Source organism: Trachurus trachurus (assembly GCF_905171665.1).
Source record: "Trachurus trachurus genome assembly, chromosome: 5".
NCBI classification, from domain to species: domain Eukaryota; kingdom Metazoa; phylum Chordata; class Actinopteri; order Carangiformes; family Carangidae; genus Trachurus; species Trachurus trachurus.
In genome coordinates, this window is record NC_139896.1 from 3,941,149 (window position 1) to 3,969,105 (window position 27,957).

The 27,957-nt window shown below is 40.3% G+C and overlaps 1 protein-coding gene across 4 annotated transcripts in view; it reads right to left on the reverse strand.

Annotated features, from left to right (window-relative positions):
* Positions 1-711: 711 nt before the first annotated feature.
* The window catches only part of LOC310986096 (SPRY domain-containing protein 3-like), a 31,394-nt gene continuing 4,148 nt past the window's right edge, over positions 712-27,957 (reverse strand). For 3 of the 4 annotated variants that reach the window (XM_083971854.1, XM_083971856.1, XM_083971855.1), the window contains exons 2-11: positions 26,047-26,194; positions 25,780-25,855; positions 19,263-19,387; positions 17,556-17,688; positions 15,269-15,457; positions 9,636-9,785; positions 4,863-4,920; positions 3,950-4,069; positions 2,902-3,032; positions 712-1,583 (exon numbers count right to left, since the gene is read on the reverse strand). In XM_083971854.1, the coding sequence (XP_083827980.1) occupies positions 1,449-1,583; positions 2,902-3,032; positions 3,950-4,069; positions 4,863-4,920; positions 9,636-9,785; positions 15,269-15,457; positions 17,556-17,688; positions 19,263-19,387; positions 25,780-25,855; positions 26,047-26,174 (1,245 nt within the window). In that variant the 5' untranslated portion in view covers positions 26,175-26,194 and the 3' untranslated portion in view covers positions 712-1,448. Of the gene's footprint in view, positions 1,584-2,901; positions 3,033-3,949; positions 4,070-4,862; positions 4,921-9,635; positions 9,786-15,268; positions 15,458-17,555; positions 17,689-19,262; positions 19,388-22,646; positions 22,721-25,779; positions 25,856-26,046; positions 26,195-27,957 lie in introns of those variants that run through there. The other variant, XM_083971857.1, reaches the window with a different exon arrangement.

Here is a 27,957-nt window from a genome sequence, read left to right on the forward strand (position 1 = left end):
GTTTTGGTTTTTTAAAAATGCAGATATTTATTATCACAAACATCACCTGTGCCTGTGTTTTTCATGTCAGTTATGTTATGAGTTATGAGTTTTAAAGGGATAGTTCACCCAAAATTCAAATTTCGCAGCACTACATGTCCATATAATGGTTGTGAATGGAGCTCACTTTTCTTCGTCCAAAAAGACACACCAAAAAAACATCCAAATACCTCCATGCTGCTCGTATGTAATGTCCCTTTTGTATTGAATCCCCGACCTGAGAAATTGTTCCGAAAAAAATTAAATAAGTCTATATTTTAAGCTTGTTTGTAGCAGAAGCTCCCAGTGTCTCAGTTCACTGCTCTTCCTGTGTCGATTTGCACTGACCGGCGAAACAATTTCTCATTTCGGGGCTTCAATACAAGAGGGACATTACAGACGAGCACTATGGAGGTATATGGATTCTTTTTGGTGTGTCTTTTTGTTACAAAGACAGTTGGTATCCATTCACAACCATTATATGGACAAATACTGCTGCACGGACCCCCCCCCCTGTAACTCCGAGAAGGCACGGAGGACTCTGAAACTTCTCACAGCTCTTAGTCGACATGAGGGTGAGTAGATAATGAGTGAAATTCGTATTTTGGGTGAACTATCCTTTTAATAACCTCAGCCATGTCTGTGATTTACAGGTCCTAGTTACAAACTTTTGCTTATTGCAATAAAACGATAAAAAAAAAGTCATAATGAGGGTTATTACACTTAATCATCCCATAATTCCTTAATGAGTGTGGTTTTTTTGCACATTTGCTACTTAATAATAATCATAATAATGATGATAATAATATTGCAGTAATAACTCTGTGGAATGACTGACATGTTGGAACAAGCACCTGCACCTGAACTGAACTTCCTGTTCACTACAGTTTGTTCTTTGGAAGACTTTCTTCTCACCACCGAGTGTCACTAATGCACCGTCGACAGAGCTGCACATCTGTAAACTACATTATTATTGCTGATAATGGGGGGTGCGTTTGTTGTATCTTAAGTTTTTACATTCATTATTCTGCTTTTTTTTTGGCATTTGATTAGTTTTTACAGCGTGTGATGATTTAATAGTGTTTTTTTGTTTGTTTTCTTTACCCTTTAAAACCTCTGACAGTATAAAACCCATTTCATTACAAAGTGAAGTTTTCTGAGGCACACAGTGTAATATTAACAAACATTACTTTCATCATCATCATAATAATAATAATAAAAAGTTCCTGCCAGCATCTGAAATCGTTCTTACAGCACTTAAAGGAGCCACAGTGACTTTTTCAAGTAACATCTTGGAGCCTGTTGAAGTGGAGCTTTTATTTATTGTCCAAAAAATACTCCAAAAAAAAGGAAAAAAAAAAGAAAAATGTATCGGAGCTCAGTCGACTCCACTCATCGTCAGTCTCTTTCTCTTTAGTTTGTTTTTCAGCTCAGCCGCTCAGGGGGTGCAGGTCCACTCTCACCTTCTCCCCGCTGCTCATCATGCCGATCGTGGGGAAGAAGCCTCCGAGCGGTAACGCCACTTCCCTCCGGCCCACCACCTTCCCGTTCCGGGTGAAGAACACCTGATGACAGCGAACGCAACACCACCACAGATTATTATTACAGTTTTTCTCAGTTGCTAAAACACTAAATATAATACACAATACACACATACACTATTGTCTGAACCAAATGCTCAGTTGCCTGAACCCACCGATTGAATCAGTCGCTCTCTTTTGGCAAAACCATCAGCACATTTCACCTGTTTAGACACAACTTGCCAACACATTTTCATTGTGATGCACCTGTGTTGCATAATGCTGAGCACAGGTGGCAAAAGTCAAACACAAGTAAAGCACAGGTTTCACCAGAAAGAAAGGGAAGGAGAGAAGTACTACAGTAAATGCACAGGTTTTTTGTTTTGCAACATGCATTTAGCTACAGTGAACAACAAACATTTATTTCTACAGCTTCATGTCCTGAGCATTGTGTTTTCTATTTTTCTATGTAGTGTTTAGTGACTGCTCAGTAGTGTTCTTAATTTTGATTGACTCTGGGCACGATTTGACAAGATAGTTCAGTTTTGAGCACAGATTGAACTGTTTTGAGGTGAAAGTTTGGTTTTGCAAGAAGAGTCTGAGGTTTTGTGAATGTAACTTGAAAATTGGGGTTGTGTTCACAGTTTAGAGAAAAGGAGAGAAGCTTTCAAGAAATGTGTCTTAGCAATCGAGAAAAACTGTAACTCACAACCATTTGTGCTGCAGCTTTAAAGGTATAGAAGCATTTTTTTTAAAGTGGGGTTGTATGATCTACAAATAGCCCCTAAGTACTTTAATTGCAGTAGAAGACTCTCTGCACTCCTCCCGTTAGCAACGCCAGCCCATAATAGCCCTGCCCAGAGATTTACAACATACAGTGTTGTGAACAGACCCAAAGAAACGGCCTATTTTCACGGCCTAAAAGAGGTTTTACGTGAAAAAAAATACACAGTTCCATTGTTCACTATAATATAATTTTTTCCAGCCCTTCAAAGTGCAGGAAAAACACAGTTTTTATTTGGACCTAACCAACTCACGTATCCCTCCGCCCAGGGTTAGCGCCCGCCGATCAGCAGTTGGTTAGGTCCAAATAAAAACTGTGTTTTTCCTGCACTTTGAAGGGCTGGAAAAACTTATATAATAGCGAACAATGGAACTGTGTATTTTTTTTCAGGTAAAACCTCTTTTAGGCCGTGAAAATAGGCCGTTTCTTTGGGTCCATTCACAACACTGTATGTTGTAAATCTGTGGGCAGGGCTATTATGGGCTGGCGTTGCTAACGGGAGGAGTGCAGAGAGTCTTCTAAAGATTTTAAGTTTTTGCAGTGTGGTTGATTTTGATATTTATTCTGCAGTAGACTCACCATGACCTTCCTCCCCTCTGCATCCCCTCCCTCCTCTTCCTCCTCCTCCTCCTCCTCGTTGTTCGCATACAGGTCGTTCTGAACCTCGCTGGGCTTCGGGAACACGTCGACGTCCCAGTCGTCCGCGTCGTCTGAAACAACACAACAAGTGACGGACACACACAACAAGTTGAGACAGTGACGAGGCTGCACACGGAGCAGGAGGAGCCAGATACCAAGATGCTCACGAAATATAAACGGTGAAAATAAGACAGAGTTCATCTTTTAACTGTAAAGAAGATGAAAATGGTCTCCTGGTTAAAACCACTAATATAACTCCACTAATTCAATTCTAAATAGCTATAAATAGATAAATAGGGTTCTAGATATCCATATGGGAGCCCTATTTGAGTGACCATGTGATTGATTTTTGTTTTTATTATTGTTATTTTTTAATATATTAAAAAAAAAAATGATTATTTTGAATCTACCTTAATTCATTATTTTTTTCAAATTTTTTTTTTTCAATTTATCTTATATTATCTTATATATCTTTTTACTATATCAATTAAAAAAAAATCTGTTTTAATTTTTTAATCCATTTTTATTATTTATTTTATTCATTCATTCATTCATTTTCTATACCGCTTATCCTGCACTAGGGTCACGGGTAAGCTGGAGCCTATCTCAGCTGACTTCGGGCGAGATATATCTCTATTTTAGTTTTTAAAAAAATGTAATCTATAATTTTTGTTTTTTACTATCTTACTATTTCATAAGCATAAATCTATGTTTTTTCTCTTATTTATTTATCTTCAATTTATTTTTTGTTGTTGTTATTATAATAATTTTTCTTTCCTTTCTGACGACTTTGACCGACAGACATATGTTGTTATATTGAGATGAGAAACAAACGCACACCGTAGTTTTTGTAGAGGACCTGGCGATGGAATATGTTAGTAAGGAAAGAGAAGTTGTTGTTATAGACATTTATCTGCCTCTGTAGAAATCTGTTTGTTAAACTAAAATGAAAAAAAAGAAGAAGAAGAAGCGAAGTGAAGATGTTCACCTCCAGCATCGGGGGGGAAGTCACGTGGAAACATGATCCCACATCCCATAATATCTCCTTCAAAGCAGCGCGGTCCGAACTCGTCCCCGACCCCGCTGCCCTGGAACAACTTCCCGTCGTCTGCAAAAGGACAAAACAGGAAACTGCTTCATCATGTCACATACACACACACACGGTGCTCAGGTGTTAAAGGGATAGTTCACCCAAAATTGAAATTTCACTCATTATCTCCTCCCCCTCATGTGGACTAAGGGCTGGGAGAAGTTTCAGAGTCCTCCGTGGCTTCTCTGAGTTACAGGGGGTCTCGGCGTAGCAGTGCATGTCCATATAACGGTTGCAAATGGATACCAACTGTCTTCGTAACAAAAAGACACACCAAAAAACATCCGAACACCTCCATGCTGCTCGTATGTAATGTCCGTCTTGTATTGAAGCCCCGCGATGCGAAATTGTCCCGAAAAAAATTAAATAAGTCTATATTTCAAGCTTGTTTCGTCATATTTGGACGAACTGGGAAGAGGAGCTTCGAGAAGCTTCCGCTACAAAACAAGCTTGAAATATAGACTTATTTAATTTTTTTCGGGGACAATTTCTCATGTCGGGGCTTCAATACAAGACGGACATTACATACGAGCAGCATGGAGGTATTTGGATGTTTTTTGGTGTGTCTTTTTGTTACGAAGACAGTTGGTATCCATTTGCAACCGTCATATGGACATAAACTGCTACGCCGAGACCCCCTGTAACTCAGAGAAGCCACGGAGGACTCTGAAACTTCTCCCAGCCCTTAGTCCACATGAAATTTCAATTTTGGGTGAACTATCCCTTTAACGACCAGAATATAAATCATTGACACGTTTATCAATAATAACTAATTATTAACTGAATGCAAATGCACCAACACAACACTCACCTGCATGATAAGCTATGGACCCTCTGCTCCAACCTGGATGTCTGTGTTTAGGATAGTCCTGTCGATCAAAACACAAAGTGAGTGAGTTGATTCATTAAAGAGACTCAGTCAGAGGAGTTTGTATTTGGTTCTAAAAGAGTCTCATATTAATGTGGATGAATCTACATTACCACTTGTTAATGGGTGCGTTTTCTATAAATATATCGTTTTGTCTTTATAGTTATTTTGAGATTATTATTTAGTGGTCGACTCGCCCAGTATTTCCTAGTTTCAGTTTCCAAATGTCATGGGAATAACGCCACCAGATCGCTAGTTGGCATCGTTTATGGTCGGAGCTACGACGGTATCTGATCATCTTCCAACCTCCGACTTTCATTCTTGATCAATGAAAACATTCCTGGCAAATGTTTTCCCTTTCGTCCGTCTTGCACCGGTCCAAGAATTTCACCATGCACGCGCGGAGGCTCATGGGAAATGTAGTGTGAAAAACACTTTGCTTTCCAAAACTCCTCGTAGTCCCTTTAATCAAGTTGATCAAACTACAGCAGCATCTTGATCTCCCTATTTTACTTCACGTGTTGTGTTTTAGTTCAGTCTGGACTCTGAATTTGAAATCATCTCTAAAAAACTAGTTGAATATCACAGAGGTGGATTTCCAAGCGACACAAAACCCAAATTCAGATTCAAGAATTAGTTTCTTTCTTCGGTTTTACATCCAGATCTGGACACAGAGCGAGTTAACCAGCATCATCTTCCACTTTTAATGTGACATCAAACAACTGCAGCTTCTTCTTTCTTTCTTTCTTTCTTTCTTGGATTTCTCTAGTGTTGTAGTCTTCAGACCGGTCTTGAGTCCACATCTTCTAGGTCTTGGTCTTGTCTAATGCTGCGTTCAAGACAACTCGGAAGTCGGAAAAAAACGAGCTCCGAGTTGTAAAAAAATGAATTGAACTCGGAAATTACAGGTCGGAAACTCGGGTATCATATCAGAGCTCCGACTTTCCGACTTGACGTCACGACTCTCATCTTAAACGGTTAGAATTTAGACATTTTAAGTTATTTGTTGAGGTTTTAATGCATATTTTTGTGTATTATTGCAGTAGCCTATATGAAATACGTTTATATTAAGCTGTGATTGTTGTATGGTGTGAAATTGCGGTTCCTCATATGTGACGGAAATAACGTTTAACTGTTATCAAGGCTGTAACATTATGTGCACTCATCTGCGGCAACTTCTCTCCTCCAAAATAAACATAATTTACTGCTGCATTTATTTTTCCTATTCAGCTATGAGCCACAATAATACGCCAAACTTCCTTCAGGTATCCATGTTTTTTTTCTTCCGAGTTTCTGCAGTAGTCTACTTGCCAGCCCATAGGGCCCCATTGTGAACCCGGAAATGTTGAGTACCCCAAAGTTTTATGTTAGAAATAGATAGTATGGGTCCCCAGTATTCAGAAACTGCCGGATGCTAACTTATATATGTTGGGCAATTAGCATAACAGACATAATTAGCATAAATTAGCATAATTGCCTATATGGGCAATATTTCAACAAAATTGACTTGGCTGATCTGGGCAATATTGGAGTGGTTTTAGGGGTTATTGATGATGCTGAATCCATTTCTGACATTTTCAAAATTCAAAATGGCTGTCTAAACCGGAAGTGACCAGATTTTAACCGCCAGTGGGCCGATTTTGATGGATTTCAAAATCTGGTCATTGGTTTAGACAGCCATTTTGAATTTTGAAAATGTCAGAAATGGATTCAGCATCATCAATAACCCCTAAAACCACTCCAATATTGCCCAGATCAGCCAAGTCAAGTATGCTGATTTATGCTAATTTATGCTAATTATGTCAATTGTGCTAATTGTCCAATACCTATAAGTTAGCATCCGGCAGTTTCTGAATACTGGGGACCCATACTATATATTTCTAACATAAAACTTTGGGGTACTCAACATTTCCGGGCACTCATTGTTGGCAAGTAGACTACAGCGTGAACGCAATTATGTCGGAAATCGGAAATTTCCAAGTTGGGAATTCCGACCTCCGAGTTGTTATGAACGCAGCATAAGTCTCAGTCGAGCTGGACCAGACCAGTCAAGACCACAGCTGCAGTGATGTGTCTTTCTTTGTAACTACAACTGTCTCTGTGTCTCTGTCTCACTTTGGTTTCTGTGATGTAATTCAATAACTTCCAGATAATTCAAACAGTTGCACTAAAGTATCACTGCAAAAATTCAAAATCTTACCAAGAATATTTGTCTTATTTTTAGTCAAAATGTCATTTCTAGTCAAAATAAATCTAATTATACTTAAAATAAGACTCATCACATTTAAAAAGTAGCTTGTTTTTAGAGACTTTTTACTTTTTTCAAGCAAATTTTCCACTTAAAATAAGTAGAAAAATCTGACAGTGGATCAAGTTTTCCTTTCTTATTACAAACACAAAAAACTTGATTTGACTGGCAGATTTTTCTACTTATTTCAATTGAAAATTTGTTTGAAACAAGTGAAAATTATCTAAAAACAAGTTCAAATTTAGGTGATGAGTCTTATTTTAAGTGAAAAGAGATTAGTTTTGACAAGAAATGAGACATTTTGACAAGAAATAAGACAAATATTCTTGGAAAGATTTTGAGTTTTTGCAGTGTGTGTAACCATGTGAACAACTTGGTGTCACCAGTGACAACAGGAAATGGTCTCACATTGGTTTGTTCTCAGGACTCGGTCTTGGGTCAGGTGGTTTTTTGGATTTCACATCTAACTGCAGGAAGAGATTAAATAATAATCCTCTGAACTGATAAGCAGGAAATCCAGATGTTTGGAGGGAGAAGACACCAGGAGAGACAAAACTTCCAGGAGTCTCTGGTTCAGACAGTAAGAGACCAAGAAGCACCTGAACGCACCACCAACAAACGCTGCTTTATCCGTGACGATGAGTAACTAGTAACTGTCAGGAATGTGTTACTCAGAGAGAGAGAGAGAGAAAGACAAAGAACAGGAGCTGAAGCTTCCCATCATCAGACTGGAGATGACGAGGGACCGAGTGAAAAACACAAACCTCAGGAATGACCAGCTGATGGATTTATAATGCTCTGGCAAAACCGCAGACTTATCGAGAAAAAGAAGAAGAGGAAGGAAAAAAACAATTCCCAGAAAACAATCAAGCCAAATGACAGAGCTCAGTGTCTGATGCACCCCACCCCAACCCTCCCGCCCCCCACCCTCCTGCCCCCGGGGGCAAACACCAGAGTCAGGAGGAGCTTTAAGAAAATGATCCTCCACCTCCCAGGAAGCTTCACCAGAGCTGCTGAGGGATCGATCGATCAATCAGAGTCCGATTAAAGCGCCGCAATCTAACAGGGTGTGTTGATATATAAACAGTAAAAAAAATAGTCACTTCCTGTCGACATTTCTCATTAAAACACAACCAAAACGAGACAAATTAAAGGGGAATTGACGTTTTTTTTTTACAATCTGGACCTTATTTCTAGCATAAAATACGATCATTTCCTCACCCAGATAACTTTGTGATGAAAGTCGTTGTGATGAAATGAGCTCCAGCCGAGAGCCGTGTATATCCGTATAATATGATACGATACGATAAACTTTATTGTCCCGTTCAGGGAAGTTTACAGGGCAGCAGAATGCAGCCTCTAAATAACACATTATCTGCAGAGAAACTCCTTCATTTCACCAATATTTAGTTCTGATAGGCTAGTGCTATTCCCCTCTGAGTCCGGGGTTAGCTGTTATCAACATCCGGGGTCTGTAGGTTGACCTACTGACCTCTGACCTGGATGATGTCATCTCTGAGCGCAGCGCGGCTCATTCTGATAATAATCATTCCACTTCGGCATTCGGGTCCATTTTTATCTCAACTAGCCGGAGCTTTAGTGAGTCCAGGTTGAGGAGAGGAAGCCTGTGGAAGCTGAACTTCATCCAGCTGCTCATTTTGTTCTGACAAGTCGGAAACACGCAGAAACGAATCGTAGCATTAGCGGTAGCAACAAGCCGCGCCGCGCGGCGCTCAGAGATGACATCATCCAGGTCAGAGGTCAGTAGGTCAACCTACAGACCCCGGATGTTGATAACAGCTAACCCCGGACTCAGAGGGGAATAGCACTAGCCTATCATAACTAAATATTGGTGAAATGAAGGAGTTTCTCTGCAGATAATGTGTTATTTAGAGGCTGCATTCTGCTGCCCTGTAGACTCCATTATACGGATATACGCGGCTCTCGGCTGGAGCTCATTTCATCACAACGACTTGTAACGACACCAAAGTTATCTGGGGGAGGAAATGATCGGATTTTATGCTAGAAATAAGGTCCAGATCGTAAAAAAAACAGCAATTCCCCTTTAATCTGGATTTTCACCTCACACACACGTCAAACCTGTCTCTAGTCGCTCAAAAAGTGTGCGTGGAAGTAAAACAAAGAATAAATGTTCTCATCTTATCTCATCATAACCAACGGTCGGAGTCTAGTTAGTGGCGATGGCAGATTAGCACGGACCTGGAACAACCTGCTGCTTTCTATGGAAAACCAGATGTTGAGGCTAAAATGAGATAATATTTATTCTGTTGTTAGCTTTTCCTCCGCCGGTCATCCATCACTCAGCCTGGAAACAGTGAGAGTGTTTTCTCAACCTGCAGACTCTTACTTACTGTACATACACAGTGTAAAGAGTGTGTGTGTGTGTGTGTGTGTGTGTGTGTGTGTGTGTGTGTGTGTAGAGTTAAAAGTGTCAGGTCCTTCATTACCCTGCGTGCCAGCCCCAGGGCGATGTAACACTTTTCTCCAGCGTCTGTGATCTCCAGCTCGTAGTAATGGAAGCGAGTGTTGAGAGGCCGACGGGCCTGAGCCAAGCCCACGTCCACGATGCTCTTCCCTTTCCCCACGTACTCCAGCAGCTGAGCAACACACACACACACACACAAACACACACAAACACACACAGGTTATGAATGAAAACATATACGTAACTGTTGTTGTTACCAGCAGGATTATCAGACATCTACATCTTCTTCTTATTGCAGCAGGAGTAACATCGCTGTCCACCTGAGATCAATCTATGATACTCATAATCTAAAAAAAAATATTGGAACCCCTGCATTTCTTTTATTTTTTAGATAATGCCCCATTTTTTGCTTGAAAATCACTGCAACTACAAATGTTCTGCAACAATGAATCGATTAATTGAACAATAATCAATAAATTAATCGTCAACTAATTCGATGAGTCTAATTATCGGTTTGAATAGTTTAAGAAAAAAAGTCAAAATCGGATTTCAGCTTCTTAAATGTGAATATTTCTGGTTTCTTTGTTCCTTTGTGACAATAAACTGAGTCTCTCTTTGGTTTGTGGACAAAACAAGACATTTAATGGATAATGAAAATAATCGTTAGTTGCAGCCTGTCTTTACAAATAAAGACATAAAATGCTCAGAAATACGTAACTTTAAAAATCCACTGTAGCTCGACCTTTAGCTTTTTTTCTTTTACAAAAGTTAACTAATGAACAGAAACTCATCATCTTTTACTTAAAAAATTTGAACAAAGGGTAAAACAAACATAATATGCACTGATATGAACAATTAAAGGCTTTAACCACCTAATATTAGATATGAATGAACTTTATTATCATTATACAAAGTGTACAGTGACATTCAGTGTAACTTCCTCAGTCTCAAGGTTTGTTTATTAGGATCCTTAGAATAAATTTAATAAAAAAGAAAGTGAATGATGAATTAAAAATAAAACAAGCACCATTTAATATTTTTTCATTTTTGAAACACCTAATAACTTCTCTAATGTGTTTTGCTGTTACAACCTTATTTGGTCATGTAGCTTTTGGTGGTTAACATTAGCACGTGTTAATCGACTTTACTCTGCATTTAATCCAACAATAACCGACTGTGACTGTGACGGTGAGTCGGCAGCAGATGTTCACTGTCTCTCTTCAAACAGCTTCACTGTCCCAGATGGAAACCTGAGGTCCTGCTCCACTTCTAAAGTAGCTTCTGTTCCACTAACCTCCATCACGCACAAAATCTGCACTAGTTTCATTCACAGCTGTTACTTCACAAGGGTAAAGAAGGGGAAAACTAATTTTATGATATGCAATTAATACGATTTTTTTTTGCAAACTAACTCCTTAACTCTCCTAATATTATCTCCCTCTCTTCATTACTCATCATCCAGACCACAGTAATTAAAGCACCGCCTTGTTTCAGCAGCTGAGTGGACCCGCTGCATGTTAAGGTGTGTGCACAGGTGGAGGTTGTTCAAATAACCTTAATGACTCAAGACGTTTCAGTTCCTCTGAACATAATACTGCATTTCACTGCTAGTGATAGCTTGTCTGCGCTGGCATGGCTGCTGCCTCTTCCTCCTCCTCCTCCTCCTCCTCCTCCTCCTCCTCCTCAGGTCGGGACAGACCAGAATCCAACAAGATGAAAGAGCATGTTTTATTCACACGTTACCCTATTAGGGATGTTGGATGATGAGATGAAAAAATAGGTTGCGACGTCATGCAGTTCTTTCTTTCTCTCTTTCTTTCATTTTTGGGAAAAATAGGGCAGGATCTGGACTTTTTTTTTTTTTTTTTTTTTTTTTAGACCTGGCGCTGTGTCTGTGCTTTTCATGCAGGAAATCAACATCAACAAATCTGAACTCTTTGCAGAGTGACCTTTCTAAATGTTAGAGCACTGGACGAACACATGGGCCCATAATAATATTCCCATCTAAACATATGGTAACTGCATCAGTGTCGTCTCTTCTCCTTATAAACATACAGTAGCTGCCAGTTTTCCCTAATTTTACATTTTCTGTCATAATTAAAGGGATAGTTCAACATTTTGGCAAATTGGCCCATTGCTATAACCCCTATAGTCATAGCAGTAGGTTCGTTACCTTTAATTGTCGGTGCAAGCTGTTTTTAGAACGGCGGAGCAGAACGGCGAGCTGCTCGGAGCTACGCTACGGAGGCTAATAGGATTTCTTGGTTTCCCTCATCAAACTCATCAAATACACAATCCAACAACTCCACAACGCTCTGGTGGACAAGTTGTGACCTGCACATTCACCACGCTATGAGATAATAACACAACGTTACCAGACAGAGTTGTTTTAGAGGTAAATACAGAGACTGCTTGATGAAAAACTGCCCCCGACGGGAACGCGCATCAGTGGTTTTGCATGAATTTCCCTCTTAAACAACTCTGTGTGGTAACGTTGTGTTATTATCTCATAGCGTGGTGAATGTGCAGGTCACAACTTGTCCACCAGAGCGTTGTGGAGTTGTTGGATTGTGTATTTGATGAGTTTGATGAGGGAAACCAAGAAATCCCATGAGCCTCTGTAGCGTAGCTCTGAGCAGCTCACGGCTCTGCTCCGCCGCTCTAAAAATAGCTTGCACCGACAATTAAAGGTAACGAACCTACTGCTATGACTATAGGGATTATGGCAATGGGGGCACTTTGCCAAAATGTTGAACTATCCCTTTAAAAACAGAACAGACTGCATGAGGTTTCAATAGTGCTGTGTGTAAACATATTAAAATCCAAACACTGTGGCTCCTCAGCATCAATAACAACACCGTAGTTACACACATGAAGAGGTGCATCTGTGTAAACTCACTTCCAGTAAATAAACAAACCGCTCCGTCATGAACTTTTTATAAACTGATTCACTTCTAAACAAACGTGTGTTTTTCCAGTGTGTGAGCACAAACTGCAGCGGTAAACAGCCTGTAACTGCAGCTGACAGTAAATCACTTACTAACACACACACTGTAAACACACTGTGCCAGTTAAGAGTGTATTTGTAGCTAATATTGGATTTCGTCTGTCTTGATAAACACCAGTGTTTTTACCGCAGCTGCGTGCACTGCAAAAACTCTAAATCTTACCAAGAATATTTGTCTTATTTCTAGTCAAAACAAATCTCATTATACCTAAAATATGTATATTTATACATATACATACATAGTCATACATAAAAAGTAGCTTGTTTTTAGACAGTTTTTACTTATTTCACTTGAAATAAGTAGAAAAATCTGATAGTGGATCAAGTTTTTCTTTCTTATTACAACCACAAAAAACTGTCTTTAACTGGCAGATTTTTCTACTTATTTCAAGTGAAAATGTGTTTGAAACAAGTGGAAATGATCTAAAAACAAGTACATTTTTAGGTGATGAGTCTTATTTTAAGTGGAAAGAGATTAGTTTTGACTAGAAATGAGACATTTTGACAAGAAATAAGACAAATATTCTTGGAAAGATTTTGAGTTTTTGCAGTGTGTCTAGATCTGTAAACCTGCGTGTCCTACAAACACCTGATCTGACCTGCAAATTTAAAAATACTAATATTAATACTAATAATATACCAACCCTTGGAGGTATTGATCGGCTGAATTAAAAAGAAACTGCAAATGAGGCTCAATTACACAAAGAAGCCTCGTGGTGATAATAATAACAAACTTGAAATTGACTCTTCTTTGTTTTTTTTCGCCCTCGGAGCTTTTTAATGTAACACGTGCAACTTGTGTAATTGATGAGCTGCAGGAAGTTCAGGCTGCGGTTTTTTGCCTTTGCCAGATTTGTAGAAATAAAAGGGGGGGTAAATAAATGTGCAGGTTACACGCTGCTGCTGCCGCCTCGGGGCCGTTCAGCTGCGATCTCCTCCCATCGTCATCCTCCCTCCTTCACTTCAGGTTTCGTGCGTCTAAGCGCCTGAGTCAGACACAAACAGAGCAGCGCTGCCGTCACGGGGGAGGGAGCGGTGGAGGGAGAGGTCAACGAGCACCTCAGAGAAAAAAACATCTTTATTTTTCGTTATCTCTTTCTATCTTTATCTTTTTTTTAATTATTATTAGCTGCTTAGCAACAGCTAATATTTATGTCTGACTTTACAGCTTCAATAAGCCTTAAAGACATGTTGATTAATTAAGTAAGAGTCTTATTTGTGCCAGATCGTTTTAGTGTTTAAGCCTGAAGATACGGAGCAGAGGTTCAATGTCGGGTCAAAGGTTCTTCAGAGCATCCAGCAGCCTCACAACACAGCGGATAATTAAAAAGGAGTGGAACAGAACCAGATATGGTCTTTTTTAAATTCAACATATTGTTCTTTCATGGCAAAACATGGGGCCTACGTTACCCACAATGCAGCTCTACCCAGCAGCAGTTTGGTTGGAGATTTGGGAACAACAGATAAAGTAGCATATAATCTGGTAATCTCACTTTTTTTTCTAATTTGCATTAAGTTGATGTTGATTTAAGAGACATCGCTCACATTTTATGCTAATTTTTTTCACCTAATGGAAACGTGTATGTTTCATTTTACGTTGGAAGTCGGAGCTCGGAGTGACGTCACCTTCGAGTTGAGCGCTTTCCAGTTATAAAACAAACATGGAAGTTGAGAAAATGGACGATTAATATAATAATTTCATACCTGTAAATGTAAAGTTTCCTAACATTTTAAAAAACTGTACAAACCTACAACAAAAACATGTAACTAGCACCAAAACAAACGGGTTGCTAGCCGTTAGCCACCGCTAGCCATTGTTAGCAATGCTATTTTGATAGCTAACAACACTCTGGGCTGTTTTTTTTTACACAAACAAAGAGTGAAGGGAAATTTCCAGGGAAAAGAAATGAACAGTACTTTGTACATATCTGACTTTAATTAACAGATAAATAAAATAAACAGTAAAATCGCTAAATGTTCTATGTTGATGCAAGCGGCAGCCATCTTGGATTCTTATGTCTGAGCTGGTGGCTGGGATTCGTCCGACTTCAGGGGGCATTCAAGATTAAAATTCCAACTCTGAGCTCAGAAATTCCGACTTCTGAGTACAACCTGAACGCACCATGTGTTGTGATGTGTGATTCAAACTGTATGTGGATGTTTCATAGTTAGTTAAACTTCTAAATTCTCGCCTAGTATCGATCCCATATTTGTGATCGACGCAGGCAAACGCCCTCTCACATTCTGGTTTTGTTCAAAATTAGAGAGTTACTTTCTGGCAATCAATATTTATAAAACTTTCTCAAATGTTAAACGACACTCATCATAACCGCCAGGCAAAGAATATAGTAGCTTTTGCATCTCTCATAGCGGAGAGGACCAGTAGTATACCTTTTTTCCCCAAATCCATCATGCACCATTACTATTTAATCTATTTATTTATCTGTTTGGTTTTAATTTTATTTTCTATATGCAATTTCAATATGTAAGTGATGCATGTAATATATGTAAATACGTGGTTGTATGCAAGATCAATCAATACTAGTATGGTCAATGGTATCATGGTTATGTTTGTATTATTTCTATTCACTCGCTTCTGAATTTACAAGTACTTCCAGGTTTTTATACTTCGACTTCATCGTTCTTACCGTGCCGGTCACCTTGACGTCATGGAGACGGCCCCAGTCCTCTTCATGACTGTCCACGATCATCTGTCCGTCATCGTCCTCCATCCCCCAGTCGGCGTTCAGGTCCAGCAGAACTTCCTCTCCTAAAGAGTGCATCCCCACGGCCGGGTAGAGGCCTTCAGGAGCGGCTGGGACTTCCACATTTCCCACCTGAGCGTTGTTGTGACAAATCCAACATGTAAAACTGTCTTTTCTATCGCAAGGAAATTTCAATCGAACGCAACTGGACTTGGTTATTTGTCTTAGAAGACGTTTCACCTCTCATCCAAGAGGCTTCATCTATCTGGTGTGGAGATCCAGGTATTTAACCTCTTTCACAAGACCGATGATGTCACTGGATCCCTTTGTGCCAACGACAGCAGTTATTAGAGTGACAGTTGTTGGTGGAAAGTTGGGTTTTGACTTCGTTAGTGCCCTATTGTGTTATAACGACAGTCGTTGGAGTCACATGAGGCCATTTGTGAACAGTTATGTTAGGAGATTCAACTGATGAAGCCCCTTGGATGAGAGGTGAAGCATCTTCTAAAGCCAGGAACACACCGCCACGACACGTCCCAACCATAGACTGTAAAAAGAATGGACGTAGCGTCCGTGACGTCACCCATTGGTTTTGGGGAGTCTGTTTTGTGCCGCTACTACGGGGGTTTGAACCGCGCCATGTTGGATTTTACTTGCCATATTTGGAGCGGTGCGGCCGTTGGCCGGCCGAGAGCCCGCCCACTGGCCTCGAAGCAGCGGTCGCCGGACCTGTCACTCAACGGTTCTGCGCCCTAATTGGCCAGAACTTTAAACCTAATAACAGTAAAACGGTAGAGTTTAAAAAAAATTCACCCCCCTCAGAGTGTGTGCGGGGGTAGAAACTATCGGTTGAGACCAAAAAAATGAAATGTACCAGGCTGTAAATATGTTTTTTTAAGCTGTAAAATCGGCTATTTTAACATGGGGCTCAACTGGAGTTGTTCCCTTCTGGAGCCAGCCCCCAGCGACAGCCGGGGGGATTGCAGCTTTTTGAACGCGGAAGTGAGCTTCACTTCTCAGACCGACAACTGCCCCCTTGGTCCCAACGCGCCCCGACGCCGATGGCTTTGGCCAACGAGAAAGGAAAAAGTGAAACACACTGCCCCGACTGCCGACCAGAGCGACTGAGTGACGAGGACTCCCCCATAGAAATACAGACCAATTCTAAGTCATAAAGTGGTAATAATAATCTTTGCCATGTACAGTAACCATTAAAAAATAGTTACACTAAGCCCCTCCCATCTGGACTTCAAACCCAGTATTGCAGGATTTAATTTCTCTGAGTGTTTTTTTTCTTCTGAAATCAACTTTCAAAAAGAAGGCCAGTCAGCCAATCAGAGAAGAGGACTCAGGGCCACATGACCATGTTAGCGGCAGCCCTGCTCACTTTTCATTCAAACAAACTAATGCCACTGCCACAGTTGTTAAATTTAATCAATGAGACCAACATTAATCTCCCAAAAACAATTTAACCAGCCACGTGTTAACAGCGCTAAAGCCAAAATTAAAACAGTTTTTAGCAGTTTATTGCTGTGGCTCGGTTGCCGCGAATTGGCGATAGCCGATGCTAATTTCTGTTAGCCCGTCTATGGTGTTTTACATTATACGTTAGCATTAAGCTAGCGGGCTTTATATGCTTAGTTGTGAGCTGTGTGTGTTTTGAACGTTGTTTCAAACTATGTGGGTTTGATTGAACATCTTTGATGTTTAAATATATATATATATATCCGCTTAATATATTGCTTTACTCCTCTTTTTATTTTGTGTACCATTTTTACTGTAGCACAGGCTAGGACACCGTTTGTTTACTGTGGTCACTTCCGTCCCTCCCACACACCGCGCTGATTCGCTTAGGGCACCGCCAATCAGAATCGCCATAGCTAGCACACAGCCCATCAGAGTACCCGACGAGTCTACTCTCCCGACGGCCGACGAGCCCCGACTGAGCATGTTCAATCGGCCCCGACGAGACCCGACAAGATCCGACGCTCCCCGACGTAGAGGAACACACCAAACAGACGAGCTCCCGACGCCGTCCGACGAGGCCCGACGCCCGACGGTCGGGCCGGTGTGTCCCTGGCTTTAGACGAATAACCAAGTCCAGTTGCGTTCGATTGAAATTTCCTTGAGATAACTGAAAATGACCTGAATGAATGAGAATATTCATAGGATTGTCTTTTGTGTCTTTCCTGTGTGAAATAAAGCGAAACGACGGTGACAGGCGACTTACCTCTTTACCGTTCTTGGTAAAAAACACGGTGAGTTGTCCGTCGTCAGAGTCCAGAGATATCCCACAACCGATCCTGTCGCCTCGGCAGCATTTTGGACCAAACTGCTGCCCCACAGTGTTTCCATTATACAGCCTGTGGAGAGAGAGACAACACAGCACAAGGGTTAAAGGGTTAATAAAGACTCATCTTTTTTTTTTTTTTTTTTGATCTCAAATTTTGCACACGTTGCACACAGGAAAAAAAAAATACTTCAAAGGAGGTGAGGGGCGCTCAGGAAACCACTTTCCACTTATAGAACATGAAAGTAAAACTGGCACAGAAGCAGCTGCATCTCAGTAAATAAAGAAAACCTCACTAATTGCATAACCTTTCATTCATCCGCTCTTACCACTCATCCCTGCAGGTTCATGGGCGGGTCACAGGGATAAATATACACAACACACAACCTCACACACACACTCACATTTACACCTATAAAGACATTAGAGCCGCCGGTTAATCTAATGCAGCGGCTCCAAAAACCTCTTTGTCTTGTGTAGCTCCTGAGCCTATTCATCATACCAAGAGTACTGCCTCACTTATACGTGTTGATGATTCTCCAAAAGTGGTTTAGATACAACCTAACACAATTGATTATGAAATAAAACATCTTTTTAATTTCTCTCCTTAATTTGAACAAAGACATATCACACTTACATTGCAATAGTTTTACTTCATATTTGTTCTTTTTGAACTCAAATTAAACATAAAAATAAATAAGAATCTGTCTGCCTTCAAAATAAAATGAATAATTAATTAAAAATCAACCTGCTGTTTGTTCTAATAAGATAAGATAAGAAGATTTTATTGTCCAATGGTTTAAAAACACAGTGGGAATTTGCCTTTGGCATCTTGGCAGTCACACTGAACTCTTACTAAACTCTTATAACATTCATCATAACATGTAACGTTTCTGCTGGCCTTGGCAGCATGCGTTATGCCAAAGGTTACTGTCTCCCAGGGGAAACTTATTGTGGCGCAACTGTACCATTTTTGTAATAGGCTTATGAAATGGCAGAGTATATTTACTTATCATCTTGGAAATACATTAATAAATGTTTCCACATAGTTTGGGAGCATCCTGGTCCATCTCTTTCTACTGACTCTTCTTCTAATAATAAATAATAAGAACTCCAAACTTTATTATATTTCTTTTATATCTGACTAAGTTCCTTGTGATGATTGTGTGTCTTTTTTTTAGGGGAAGTGTTAAATTTACAGTGTAGGCTATTCTTAAACCATATCAAAGTTCAGTAAAAACCAAACTTAGAGATGATTAAACCAGTCGTTTGTCTCATCACATCGCTGCAGCTCTCTCTAAAGGACCAGTGCAGCAAAAATGAACAGTTTCTTCTTCAACTAAGTTTGGTCCAGTTCCTAAAACATCAGACCACATTATTGGGCGCTCTCACGCTGGCAGACAACGCTCTTCCTAAAAGTAGTAAACAGTTTCTGAGAACTGCAGCATTAAATATGAAAGTGTGTACCCGTCGTGACCTTTCCAAATTTATTCGACTGAACTGAACCGTCCACGAACAGAGCAGCGCGTCCTGCTCTCAGTTCCTCAGTCTGTGACGTGAACACAAGCTACTACACTACTACGTTCATGTTTACGTTCATGTTCATGTTGTGTGTTTTGCGTCATCAGCGGTATCGGTGACACGTACTTGCCGTCATCAGCATGAAAGGCCACGGAGTGTGGGAGCCAGCCCGGCTGATGGTCCAGTTTGTAGAGCTGAGGCACCAGACCCACAGCGATCATCCCCCGCACCCCCGTGTCCATGATGGTCACCTGCACACGGAGAGAAGAGAGAAGTTTAAAAACCTCCTCCTTTAGCAAACACTTTTCTTTTCTAAACTGAGTCCTTGGACAAAATCAGACTTTCCTCAAACAAAAGATTAACAAGCAAGCATAAGCACAACATTACAAAACATGAGATTCACAGCATATTCTTTATAAAACGGAAAGGTGAAATCCGGCAATCTGATTGGTTGTTCACTCCGCGTCAGGCATGTATGACTGGTATGAATGGAAGTTGCTGTCATGTATCCATGACAACGGACTGAGCAGTGACTTTCACCTGAAAAAAAGCGGAGGAAAAGACGAGATGCAGAGCTACTTGGAGCTAACATCTGGAGAGGTGGGACTATTTTTTCACAGTGAGGCTATTTTATTGGATAATATGTATTTCTGGTTGAATAAAACTACATGAAATTGATTGCGTATTCCTCTTTCATATTGCCTTTATTGGTAACCGTTTTATAAAAGCAATATATCACTCCAGGGGCGTTCTTCGGCCCGATGCGAAGCGGAGGGATGAAAACCCCCACATGTGAACTACTTGCGCTTTGGAAATCCCTCCGCCCAGCAGCCGTGTCTGGAATGTAGTTCCGGCTGCATTTACCTCTAAAACAACTCTGTGTCATTAATGTTACATGATTATCTCATAGCGTGGTGAATGTGCAGGTCACAACTTGTCCACCAGAGCGTTTTGGAGTTGTTGGATTGTGTATTTGATGAGTTTGATGAGGGACAGGGGACCTGTACCGTTCACTGAGCAGCTCACGTCTCTGCCCCGCCGATCTCAAAACAACATGCACCGATAATTAAAGGTTAATGAACCTACTGCTATGACTATAGGGATTATGGTGATAGGAGAATTTGCCATAATGTTGAACTATCCCTTTAAAGTCGGGGCTGGTGGTGGTGGGATTCGTCCAACTTCTGTTAAAGAATAAAATTCTGTATAAATAAAAGAGAAAAAGGGAGAATAACTAAATAAAAAACCAATTGCCCATTTATGCTTGTGTATATACAGAAAATAACCTTCTGGCCAGACACACACACACACAAGGTCACCGGTTTTAAGTCGAGCATCAAAACAAAGTCAGAAGCTGCTGCAGTCAGATATTAATATTTATTCTAGGTGATGGTAAAAGGGTGAGGAGTCATTTTATCCGTCCTCTGAGCTCTGACACATCCTTAAACGGAAACCTCCAGCTCAAAGGAGGCTGAGCACTGTTTACCCGTCCAGAGCAACGGCGAGTCATAACACATTATCCGTGGGAGGCCGTTACATTGTGAGAGTGGATAAGCAGAACAAACTTTGTTAAGAGAGAGAGAGAGAAGGAGAGAGGAGGCGGAGGAGGAGCGAGGGTGAAGCCGGGGCAAAAGGACACAGACTTTTATGATTTTATTATATTGACTGTGGTGGATGATGATGTTATAGGTGGTGGTGGTGAGATGAATTCATTTCATATCTTATGCACAGTCTTTATATGTTGATATTTGCTGATTAATTAGCACTTAACACAAAGCTTAATGTTGGAGCCGCTTAGTCATGAACTGAAGGACAAACATCCGAGTGAGTCAGAGGGATTTATTCTTTACACACACACACACACATTAAGCATCTGCACAAAATTTCATGGCCGTCCTCCAATGTTTTTTTTTGTGTGTTTTTTTTAAGAGTTTTACAGATCGGATGGAAGGAAAATCATTAAAGTTTCAAAATGTGCTTCAGCTTTATCACTGTTCCTGCTCCGTCCGTCCGTCCGTCTGTCTGGCTCCACCCCACACTTTTTAAACCTGCCATTAACTTTCTGTTTTTTTTTTGTTTTTTTTGGCTTCTTCACTGCAAAAACTCAAAATTTTTCCAAGAATATTTGTCTTATTTCTTGTCAAAATGTCTCATTTCTAGTCAAAACTAAACTCTATTCACTAAAAATGACAACAATCACTTAAAAATGAACTTGTTTGTAGATAATTTTCATTTGTTTCAAACTAATTTCACTTGAAAAGCCAGGCCATGCTTTGAAAAGAGATTTTTTTTATCTCAAGCAATTTGCCTGGTAAAATAAAGGTTAAAGGGACAACGAGGAGTTTTGGAAAAGCGAAGCGTTTTCACACTACATTTATGAGCCTCCGCGCGCACCGTACATTTCTTTGACCGGGCGCAAGACGGACTCATGTTTTCATTCATCAAGAATTAAAGTCAGAGGTTCAAAGAGGATCACATACCACCGTAGTTCCGACCATAAACGGCGATGCGGCTGCGTTATTCTCATGATTCGCAACGAAGGAAACGCTGGTCAGCTCGACCAGCACTTCCGCCACCACTAATAATAACAAAATAACGATAGAGACAGAACGATATATTTATCGAAAATGGGCCCATTAACAAGTGGTAACGGAGATTCATCCACATTAACGTGAGACTTTTTTTATAACCGAATAGAAACTCCTCGTTGTCCCTTTAAATAAAATAAAAACTTGAAAAAGTAGAAAAATCTGCCGGTGAAAGCAGGTTTTTTTTGTGCTTGTAATAAGGAAGAAAAACTTGCTCCACTATCAGATTTTTCTACTTATTTCAAGTGAAAATATGCTTGAAAGAAGAAAAAAGTGTCTAAAAACAAGCTACTTTTTAAATGTGTTGAGTCTTATTTCAAGTATAATGAGATTTGTTTTGACTAGAAATGACATTTTGACTAGAAATAAGACAAATATTCTTGGTAAGATTTTGAGTTTTTGCAGTGATCTTTTCACTTCATGTGGAATTTCCCCCCTCCCCCCCCCCAAAAAAAATCAACTTGAAGCTGTGTAGTTTCACTCTGCGCAACAACAACGAACAACACCATCAACGCCGCCGCCGCTGCCGTCGTACGTCGTAGCCACACGATGGATCAAAGTGAGGAGCCTGAAGCAGAGAGCTCGCTCGCCTGCAGGCTGCACCGTTGTTATCATAACTGAATACTGACCATATGACATCATCCCCGGGGAGCCCTACATGGACGCACTGCAGCCGGAGCGCTGCTGTCAAATCCAGGGCAAGCAGAGGAGGAAATTTTTAAGTTCTTTCCCATGACCTCAGCAGAGGTCTCCGGGGAGGGAGAGGGAATACTTCCCTTCTCTCTCTCTCTGTGTCAGTGTAAAACATGCAGATGATCTGTAAAAATCTACCGACACATCCTCTAACTCACACACTCGCACACTCACACACACACAGACACACAACCAGCATCCGATTAACTAACGACACGCATTAACTCACAAGCCCCGTTTACGCAAATCGCTTCCTCCACCTCCTCCTACGTGACTCCCACAAGGTGAGTCATGAAGCACCAAACATGTACGAGGGTGAGTTACTGTTTCACTACACATCCCATCCCGTGTGTGTGCATGTGTGTGTGTGTTTGAGCGTGTTTCAACGTGGTTTTGTGAGCCTCTGCATCACCAATAACAGTTGAATAAACAAAAACCAGCGCAGGATTTGTAATGAGCTGTGACTTATTTGGCTCGGTGGTGAACGCAGCCTGTCGAGATAAGAGAAGCCAAGTACGGCTGAAACTTTAAACGCAGCGTATCTACGGCTGCAGCAGCTGGTAATGCAGTTTCTACTTCTTCTCCTTCTCCTTCTTCTGTTTTTTGTTTTGTTTTGTTCTTTTCTGTGGCGGTATCAAGCCGAGCGCTGACCCCCACTGACGGGATCACAGCAGCTTTACTGGCTGAAGCAGTTTGCAAACAAAAGGGGTCAGAATCTGAGTCCACTGGTCGGTTCAGTTCATTTCAGCAGCAGCAGCAGCTTCGACTTCCTGCTACACTGCAAAAACTCAAAATCTTTCCAAGAATATTTGTCTTATTTCTTGTCAAAATGTCTCATTTCTAGTCAAAACTAATCTCTTTCCACTTTAAATAAGACTCATCACCTAAAACGTAACTTGTTTTCAGATAATTTTCACTTGTTTCAAACAAATTTTCACTTGAAATAAGTAGAAAAATCTGCCAGTGAAAGGAAGTTTTTTGTGCTTGTAATAAGAAAGTAAAACTTGCTCCACTATCAGATTTTTCTACTTATTTCAAGTGAAAATATGCTTAAAAGAAGTAAAGAGTGTCTAAAAACACTTAAATTTAAAATCACTGGCATATTTTTCTACTTATTTCAAGTGAGAATTTGTTTGAAAGAAGTGAAAATTATCTAAAAATAAGTTAATTTTTAGGTGATGAGTCTTATTTTAGGTATAATGAGATTTGTTTTGACTAGGAATGAGACATTTTGACTAGAAATAGGATACATATTCTTGGTAAGATATTTTTGCAGTGTAAGACTGTTTTTTTTTTATTTTTTACAGTGCACAGTTTAAATCCAGTGTTTTACAGAGACAGCTGAAAAACGGGGTGTTTCAGGAATGACTGCTTCCCACCTCATCTTGTTGCTACACCTCTGTGTGACGTGAATGAACGGCTGCAGCATGTTTTCGGCAGAAGAACTGCGTGACCCCGGTGACTCCACCGACTGAAATGTCTAAGATCATCGACTTTTAATGTGTTTCAGGTTTTCTCCTCTGATCCAGGAAGATGTTGTTGCTGCTGCTGCTGTTGTGGCTTCACGACAAAGTGACACAATCAAAAAACATTTACCGGATATCGTTCGACCCTAAATGAACCTGGAAACAGAAGCTCAAGATCCAAGTTTAAAGGGATAGTTCAACATTTTTGGCAAATTGGCCCATTGCCATAATCCCTATAGTCATAGCAGTAGGTTTGTTACCTTTAATTGTCAGTGCAAGATGTTTTTAGAACGGCGGAGCAGAGCCGTGAGCTGCTCAGAGCTACGCTACGGAGGCTCATGGGATTTCTTGGTTTCCCTCATCAAACTCATCAAATACACAATCCAACAACTCCACAACGCTCTGGTGGACAAGTTGTGACCTGCACATTCACCACGCTATGAGATAATAACACAACGTTACCAGACAGAGTTGTTTTAGAGGTAAATTCATGCAAAACCGCTGATGTGCGTTGCCTTCAGGGACAGTTTTTCATCAAGCAGTCTCTGAATTTCCCTCTATAACAACTCTGTGTGGTAACGTTGTGTTATTATCTCATAGTGTGGTGAATGTGCAGGTCACAACTTGTCCACCAGAGCATTGTGGAGTTGTTGGATTGTGTATTTGATGAGTTTGATGAGGGAAACCAAGAAATCCCACGAGCCTCCGTAGCGTAGCTCTGAGCAGCTCACGGCTCTGCTCCGCCGTTCTAAAAATAGCTTGCACCGACAATTAAAGGTAACGAACCTACTCCTAAGACTATGGCAATGGGCCAATTTGCCAAAATATTTAACTATCCCTTTAAGGAAAGATGCACAGTAGCACATTAATAAAACCTTTTAGTATATTTGCTAATTGCTGTGATTTAATTGCTGAGTCTTGCTTCTGACTGTGGTGTAAATAAATCATTTTGGTGCCTTTGACTCGAACAAACCGGCGATTTCTGTGCAACTGGGGGCCGAGGGCCGAGGGCCGAGCACACAATGTTAAAGAAAAAAAAAAAGGGAGTTGCCAAGTAATTCCTCAAATCTGTTTCCAGGCTGAAAGGTCTTTGTTTCTCAGATGTGTGTTTTCTTTTTCCCGGGAGAAGTCATGATTTCTTTTTCCATTATGGCTCGAAAAGATGAAGGCGAGCAGTCAGACAGGACGGCCTGCCAAGTCTCCTCTCATCATCATCATCATCTTCATCACAGAGGATGAAGGTGGCGTCCTACATCCATAATAATATACTACACTCACACAGCAACATCTGAATGCTGCACTGCTTTGACATGATGCACTTGATGCAGAGCGTTTTTACTGAATGTTAAATAGTTTATTCTTAGTTTTTTCTATTTGGTCTGAACATTATCTTAGGTATTTGTTTATTTATGGAACATTTTATATTTTATTGCACTTTACTTATCTATTTTATGGTACCTTATGTTATTTTATCGTTAACCTTTATGTACTGGGCTGTTGTTTTTAAAGTGCTCTATAAATAAAGTTTGAAACCTGGTAGTCTGAACTTTCATATAAGGAACTGCAATGCATTGTGGGACAGTAGGTGTTCCAAGAATCCCACAAGCAATAAAAGTGAGTTATTTGCACAGTTTAATGTTGTTATAATAATATTAAAAACTTAAAGGTGCAGTGCTGAATATTTCTCTCACATGGGAGATCCATCTGATCAGAACCGAAGTTACAGTTTCAGGATCTTGTTCTAATTATAAAGATAATTACGCCAAATTCATGATGCAGAATCAAACAGTTTAAGCCAGGAAACTTTCATGCAAAATTAGATTAGCAAATAACGTAACGCAACCTTTATTTGGTTGTTTTTTTATGAATGTGTGTGTGTGAGTGAGGAAAACTTACTTCAAAATATCGATTTCTTCTCGACAGCGGTCTGGCTGCAACGAAGCAGCCGACTTCATCTGAATTCCCGTGATACCTACAAAAAAAAAAAGTCCAGACAAGAAAATCAAATAAAAACAACATTATCACTGTAATAATCACATCTGCCAAACACAAGCAGAGGAAACGCTGCAGCATGAAAACCTTTATGACTAACAGATGTTTGACCTCTGCAGTGTTGTTATTGCTCATCATCATCATCATCATCATCATCATCCTCTCTGATACCTGAGCACGTCCCCGTCCCTCAGCATCCGTTTGAGCCGCTCCTTGTATCGAACCGCTCGCACCTCGCGGATCTCACGGATTCGCCTCCTCCAGTTGAGGAAGCGATAGTGAAGGTTGATGTCGTCCATGTCTGAAAAACCATCCCAGTCTGGAAAACAAAACAAAACACAGCGAAGATGAAGAGCTTCAGAGGCAGAAAAACAAGAAGCAGCAGCAGCGAACGTTAAATTATTATTCTACAGAAAGAAACTGACATGAAAACACACGGAAACAGAAACAGGAATTGTAATCTTTTGCGGGGATGGGACTGTGGAGCAGTTTGGTTGAAGAGTTAAAACAATCTCCAAACAATAAATCGGTTTAAAAGAAAATATAAAGAACATGTGTTTCACAGTTACAGGTAGAGCTGGGCCATACGGGGAAAAAAAGATAATCAGACGATAATGATATATGTATCTGTATGTGCAATGTGTATTTTATTGTGTTTTGTATTGTGAGTGTTGGGACTACAGATGGAAATTAGCCCTAGGGCTAAATCTGGTACAACCATCTTTTCATTGTTTTTCAATTGACTAATGGTATTGTACACTGTCCTGTTTCAATAAACTAAACTACTTCCTACTTCATATAGTATATCCCGATATAAATCAAATCACTTGCACCAAAATGGCCGCAGTTACAGTTGAACTCTGATGCGGTCATTTCCACGGCCATATTTTTTTGAAACCCTGTAAGAAGTTCAGATAGCATGTAGCCTAGACTGCACACACTGGCCTCGAAATTAAATTTTGAATAATTATCGATAATACGACATGCACTGTGTCGTAAGCACTTGATTTGCACGCATTATGTTAATTTTTTTCTTTTTTCTTTACGTGTTACGTTGATTTTCTAGCCTTTGGCAACATGTTCACATCATCATTAACGGTGAAAAATGTCCTTAAAATCCTCATTCTATTTGCTTTTATCCTTTCAAAGTTGGAAAGTTGAAATTGGAATTGGAATTTGAAGAAGCAGTAGCTCCCAGTGGCTGCACGAGATTTGCTGCGAGATGTTCTTCCGTGTTTACATCGTACATCCAATGGTTTACAACGACGAACCAACATCTCACAGCAAATCAACAGAGCCACTGGGAGCTGCTGCTACAACAAGGATAAAAACAGAGATCACATTAATTCTTAAGACGAGCAGCAGTATGGAGGTATCTGGATGTTTCATAGTGTGTGTTTTGGACCACTCAAAAAACTCCTAAAGAGTTTTGATGACTCTGAAAGTTCTCCAAACTCTTCCTTGGCATGATGGTGAAGAGAAAATTGGTGAATTATCGATTTTGGGGTGAAGTATCCCTTTAAGGAAGCAGCGATAGATTCTTGTACAGACAGACTATAAGTCTCGAATACATGAGCTTTTCTTTCTTTGCTGTTGTTGCTTATATCTGTCGTGTTATTTCTCTCATCAATAAGATTTAACGTTGATTTAACGTAAAAAAGAAAATTCACTTTAACTTCAGTGACGTTTCCACCGTCGTTGACGCACACAACAGTCGTGATAAACAACCCTGCAACAATTAAATGTCAGGCTGAGAGCAAACATCTCTGACCACAACATGGTTACCACTGTTGCCTGACAACAACAAGAAGAAGAGGAAGAAGAAGAGGAGGAGGAAGAAGAGGAGGATGAGGAAGAAAGAAGAGGAGGAGAAGGGCCGGGGTTTGATCCTCAGGCCAAACCCTTTGTGTTTGCTTTTGTGTTTTTCCATTTACGTTTAATCCCACATTCCTGAGACAAGCAAAGGCCTGGACACTGAGAGTCGGCTGCCAAGAGGCATCAACGTGTGTGTGTGTGTGTGTGTGTGTGTGTGTGTGTGTGTGTGTGTGTGTGTGTGTGTGTGTGTGTGTGTGTGTGTGTGTG